General features: G+C 43.0%; 1 protein-coding gene across 2 annotated transcripts; it reads left to right on the forward strand.

Moving 5' to 3' along the window:
- The first annotated feature begins 2,926 nt into the window (after positions 1 to 2,926).
- LOC112271572 (protein FAR1-RELATED SEQUENCE 5-like) lies at positions 2,927 to 5,852 on the forward strand. Of its 2 annotated transcripts, XM_024460994.1 has the most exons (3): positions 3,008 to 3,026; positions 3,139 to 5,585; positions 5,718 to 5,852. In XM_024460994.1, the coding sequence occupies exon 2, from the start codon at positions 3,438 to 3,440 to the stop codon at positions 4,875 to 4,877; it is 1,440 nt and encodes a 479-aa protein (XP_024316762.1). In that variant the 5' UTR covers positions 3,008 to 3,026; positions 3,139 to 3,437; the 3' UTR covers positions 4,878 to 5,585; positions 5,718 to 5,852. The 2 variants fall into 2 exon arrangements, with proteins under 2 accessions (XP_024316761.1, XP_024316762.1); XM_024460993.1 differs by having other exon boundaries at positions 2,927 to 5,585.
- The last annotated feature ends 367 nt before the right edge of the window (positions 5,853 to 6,219 follow it).

Raw genomic sequence — 6,219 nt, forward strand, 5'->3', positions numbered from 1 at the left:
AGAGCTAAATATGTTAGAAAGCATTCTGTTACTTCAGTGAAGATGAGGGTTAATGACCCCCCTTGCTGATAAACATTGTCTCCTTTCAAAGTAGTGGTGAAAACTCGATACCGGTCAAGGCATGTGGAAAAATATTGTTAGAGCTAAATATGTTAGAAAGCATTCTGTTACTTCAGTGAAGATGAGGGTTAATGACCCCCCTTGCTGATAAGCTATCCCTAAAGTCAAAGAGGATTAATGGCTCTGTTTGTTGATATGCGTTGTAGGAAAGTGATGGTTGCGAATGGAAGTATTGGTAGACTACTATGGAAAGATGATTGGCATGAGAAACTTCCTTTAGCTGAAAGATTTCCTATGATTTTTTATATCTTTATGATGCAAATTGCACCATAAAACAGTGATGTGATATGAATTTTAGGATTCAATTTAGCAGAAGAATCTCACCTGATTTGAGAATTTAATGGGATAATGATGTTGCTGAAATCCAGTCGTTATTACTCCCCTCTGAGAAATATAGTTTGGACGGTTCTTCTTCCAAAAACTTGCAGTGTTAAATCCATTTATTGTTGGCTGGAGAGAAATGTGAGTAGATCTTATTACAAATGGATCTGGAAAACTAAAATCCCTTGAAAATCCAGATTTTGTTTTAGCAAATACTCTGGAATGCTACCCTTACTTTGTTATAGAGGTTAAAGATACTCCCTCCGTTCCTAAATATGAGATGTTCTATGTTTGTGCTAAATCAAAATTCTTAAAGTTTATAGAAAAAACTACTAACATTTACGACTCAAGTTAGCTTTATAAGTCTGCCTTGATATATATCTTATAAATTTAAGATCTGATGAAACCTTTCGAGTGCACAGACACCGTACCCAATGTGAAATTATTAACTCTTAAAAATGTCTAAACCGAAGACTGTTCGTTTAATTTTGGATCCAGAACTACTTGCAGGTATTCCATGCCAGCAAGGATCAGTAAAGATGGTTGGTTCAGGGTTTGAAGATCACACAATTATTCAAAAGATTTGGCGGATGCCCTATTAAAAGTGAGGCAGAACGTTACTGCTTACTGCACCCATCCATCAACTCTACCACTCCATTGTATCGTTTCTTATATAAATGCTGAAGGCCCAAGCTAAAGCCGGACAATGTACGCAGGTTTGGAGAACAGCCCGAGCTAGCTAGGACAACACACCAGAACAAAAATTTGGCCGTATATCTCTTTCCCTGCATCGCACGGTTGAGGCAAAACTAGCAGCTCAAGCTCGGTTCATCTTCTAAAGATCCAATGCTTCTGTCCCATCCCTTCCCTCACCCTCTCTTTGTCTCAGTGGCAAGATGCTTGGAAATCGGCAGCGCGACACGCCATGGACATGTAGGGATGGGAGGAATCGGAGAAATAACTACTAGACCTTAAGAGCAGCTAAGGGCATGTCGAACCGGAGGCTCCTATGCAGACGCTTAAACTGGAAAAAATAAATATAAATTTTTTAAAACATCCTAGTCCTAACATCTGATGCTGGGCGCAACATGCAAATGCTAAGGCTGGCTTTGCTTTTTATGCGTCAGAGTAGAAAGAGAAGCGCTACGTCTGAGCCCAGCATTTGAGTTCTCGACTGCATCCGCAAGCTCTCTAAAGGCATCTCCAATGGTTGATACCAAACAGGTACTTGTTCTATGCGGCGGAGAGATAGATAGAAAAAAATAGTGTTACTTGTTTACTTGTAGAAGTAACGGCTTCTACGTGGGAACCAAAAACAAAAAGAGGTACGCGGGAACAAAAAACAAAAAGAAGATGACATGTAGGCCATTAGAAAAAAGAAGTGAATAAAAAAGAAAAAGAATAGAGATAAACTATAAAATAGAAATTAATAACGGTTGTTGAAGTTGCCCTAACTATCTTACACGGTTGCAAAGTGCAGTCCAAATTTGTGCCAATTGGCACAAATACTGACTCAAGGGCTTCGTCCGGCTTCAATGTCGGGATTCGCTTCTGTAAACCCCCAACCTGTCCCAATAATGTCATTTGACTGAAACCCCCGACCTGTCCCAATATTGTCATTTGACTCGAAGTGCTGACATGCTAGCCAAAGTTTTCACATTGTACATCTGACTTCATGCACGGCAAACTCACAGGAGTTTCACGGCGGACCATTTTGTGGTATTGATTTCTAATCTTTTCTACTCCCTCGATCCACAATAAGTGTCTGGATTTAGGATTTAGTACAAACAGTCAAGGTTGGAGACTGCATAACTAAACAAAGTCATTTTGGAACAAAGTAATTCATCAGTACGAAAATGTTTCTCAAACGAAACTCATTAATTCGCTGTCTGACTAATGACTGATGACTTTCTTCAACATTATATATAATTGTAGAAGGTAGATAGCTGCTGCAAAGTTCAAGGATTGTTGACTTAGTTTTATAGACCCGGTGGGGGTGCGCTGGACCTGCATTTCAATTTGAAGAAATGTAGATTTCTCTTGAATGTCAAAACATATATGATTATAGTAGAGAAAAATTACGGTACCCCGGTACTCCAAAAACGTACATAGGAGTACCAAAGGTATCAACGGCTGATATCAAAAGGGTACATTGGTCTTTTCATCCCTTAATCAAATAGATCGGATTATCACAGACCCAGACCAATTAGGGACAGCCACCTCCTGTCCTTCGCCTCCACGCAGCCGCCACCCGCCGCCTGACTGCGCCGGCTCCAGCCCGAGCACCGCCGCCACCCCCAGCTGGAGCGCCCCCTGCCTTAGCGCCGCCGCCCCTCCACCTGACTGCGCCGGCTCCAGCCAGTGCGCCGCTGCCACCCCCAGTCGGAGCGCCCCCTGCCCTAGCGCCGCCGCCCCCCAGTGCGTCGCGCCCCCCTGACTGATTCTCCCCCTGCCCGTTCCAATCGAGCCGCAGCGCCGATCCCTGCGGCCCCCGCGGCCATTCCAAAGGAGGCGCAGTGCCGGCACCCCCAGAACGGAAGAAATCGGGCAGCCTGCCCGCACCCAAACCCTCGTTCCATTCTAAGGTAATACTCGTTCTTATCTTGTAATTATATTAGTGAGTGTGATAACAATGACAAGGAATTATTAATGATGGAACAAAGGTGCTAATTTGATGATGGTGTTTCATAATGTCAGGTTTGCCAGTTTGTGAGATGGATGGTTATAATGCCAGCATGGAGGAGATGGAAGAATATCACATGATGGTGAGTCAGATGTTTGGAAGCGTTGAAGAAGGTTACGAGCACTACAACAGCTATGCAAAATCTAAAGGGTTTAGTGTGAGATTGGACGACAAGGAGTAAATTAGTGGCACCACGGAATTGAAAAGAAGACATTTCTGCTGCAGTAAGGAAGGGTACCGTTTGGAGAAGTACTTTGTAGCAAAAGATCAAATAAGGGAGCCACGGGCGCTCACCCGTTGTGGATGTAAAGCTATGCTTGAGATCCAGCGAGAACCTGGAACGGGTCTTTGGTTTGTCAAGAATTTTGTTGATGTCCACAGCCATCCACTTGACCCCAAGCAGTCTCCTTTTCTACGGTCACATCGCCGTTTAAACAACGCTCAGAAAGCTGATGCAGTAGAATATGGTCTTGGTGGCCTTCGTACGTGCCAAATCATGGAAGTTATGGAGAAGCACCATGGTGGGTATGATCAGGTTGGGTTTGTTTCCCGGGACCTCTATAATTTCTTCGCCAAGTACAAGAAGAAAAGAATCTTAGGAAGGGATGCTGAATTTGTCTTGAACCACGTGAGAACCCAAGTTGAACGAGATGCTGAATTTTTCTTCAAATACAGTACGGATGATGAAGGACATCTTCAAAATATATTCTGGGCAGATTCACAATCTCAGATTGATTATGAAGCATTCGGTGACCTAGTTGTGTTTGACAGCACATATCGGGTCAATAGGTATAATCTCCCATTTGTTCCATTTATTGGGGTGGACCATCATCGCAGTACAATTGTTTTTGGTGTTGGTATTGTTTCGGACGAGACTGTCTCGTCGTACGAGTGGCTACTGCAATCATTTCTTGAGGCGATGAGCCATAAGAACCCGAGATCTGTGATCACTGATGGAGACGCCGCCATGAGGAAAGCCATTAAGAAGGTTATGCCGAGGACAGACCATCGACTATGCAGTTGGCACATTGAGCAGAACATGATACGCCACCTGCGTAATCCAATGCTTCGGGACTTCAGAAAACTCATATATCGTAAGATGAGAGTATATGAGTTTGAGAGATCTTGGGCTCAGTTCAAGGAAAAGTATGAGATCACAGAGCAGGCTGCATGGATGTCCAGAATGTACAAACTTAGGAAGAGGTGGTCTGTGGCTTATACAAATGGAAGATATTTTTTGGGCATGCAGAGCAACCAGCGTAGCGAGAGTCTTAACTCTAGGCTCCATAATCACCTAGACCGGAAAATGTCGTTGGTTGACTTGGTGGAGCACAGCGAGCACTGCATGTCACGTATCCGCATAAATGAGGCCGAGTTGGATGCAAAAGCTGCACATCCAGTCCCTTTCACTAGAATAGATGCTAATCCATTAGAGAAAAATGCTGCCCGTATTTACACACCAAAGATGTTCAGGAAGGTTAGATATTGCATTCGCAGATCATCTGCATGGGAGATTGAAGAGCATACAAAGAGAGATGGGTTGGTCACCTATAGAGCTGCATTAAAAGAAGGAGCCGAAGGAGGGAGCAGACATGTCTTCTTTGTAGAGTGTTCATTTCATGGCTCTTCAATGAATGGCATCTTCTATGGTTGCCGCAAATTGGAGTGCGAAGGTGTCCCATGGTTCACACATTTTTTCTGTTCTGAGTTTCCTGGGTGTAGAGACCATTCCTCCGTGCTGTGTTTGGATTAGGTGGACAATGCAAGCCAAGGCCACATTCGTGTCGGAGACAAATGCCAATACACATGTGTGGTCAGAAGAGATGGGTCGTTACCGGCGAGTGCGAAACAAGGCTAGTGTTGCTCTATTCAAAGCTTCGAAGAGCGATGAGCGTTCGCAGCAGGTGATGGATTTTCTGCAAAGCATTCTCGATGGTACCGTTGAGAATGATGGGACCCCAGATGAGACAGATTTTGGTCCTATACCATCCCATTATTCTGCCTCAAGCAATGCTTTTGGGGAGAAAGTCCTTGATCCAAAAATAATCGTGACAAAAGGTGCTCCATCAAAGAAAAGAATGAAGCCATTTCATGAGACATTAAGGCAGTCGAATGGGCACAAGAGGCGAAACAGATCGTGCGGCGAATGTGGCGATTGCACACATGACAGGCGCACTTGTCCAAAACTGAAGTAGTTATTTGCTTTGCGGGGCAAATTTTATTTTTGTGCTTTTAAGATGGTAGTTCGAGATAGCAGACTCTGGAGGCGTGATGAAGACGCTGCTGCCTGCTGCTGGGGCATCCTACTACTTGGTTGGAGGAACAAACTAAAGTTTGGATCAATCTTGATCTTCTGATTATGTCTAAATTGCAGGGAATTTGGTCTGGATTGATTGGTGGAACTGCAGTTCAGACGCTGGTATTGGCCTATCTCACCATTAGATGTGATTGGGATGAAGAGGTGCTTGTTCTTTTTTTGGTCATAAAACGGACCAGCAGTTTTTTTCCATTTTTTTCCGGTCATCAAGCTGTTTTTTTTTTTGTCATAAACGGACCAGCAGTTTTTCTGAGATAATTGCTTGAGTGGTTGCAGGCAAAGGTAACCAGTGCACGGATGAAAAAATGGGCCAGCACGAAGTGAAGCTAATCAACAATACTTTTGAGGTCGTAGTGGACATTGAAGCCCAGTAGAAAGATCATCAATTCTGGTCAAAACAAAAGAAAATGACTTGCATCAGCACCAAGTTTTGTAGCCCCATAGAGTAGAAATTATATCATGTATACGCCCAAGTATTCATTGTAAAACTTATGTGATTAAAGCAGCAACATGCATCTTTGTCTGTAATGAATGAAGTTATCCATTTTTGTTTTAATTATTTGTCGGTTGTAGCAATGTTCTGTTGTACATAATCTTTGTCTGTAATGAATGAAGTTATCCATTTTTGGTTTAATTATTTGTCGGTTGTAGCAATGTTCTGTTGTACATAATCTTTGTCTGTAATGAATGAAGTTATCCATTTTTGGTTTAATTATTTGTCTGTTGTAGCAATGTTCTGTTGTACATAATCTTTGTCTGTAATGAATGAAGTTATCCA

Source organism: Brachypodium distachyon, chromosome 3, assembly GCF_000005505.3.
Source record: "Brachypodium distachyon strain Bd21 chromosome 3, Brachypodium_distachyon_v3.0, whole genome shotgun sequence".
NCBI lineage: Eukaryota > Viridiplantae > Streptophyta > Magnoliopsida > Poales > Poaceae > Brachypodium > Brachypodium distachyon.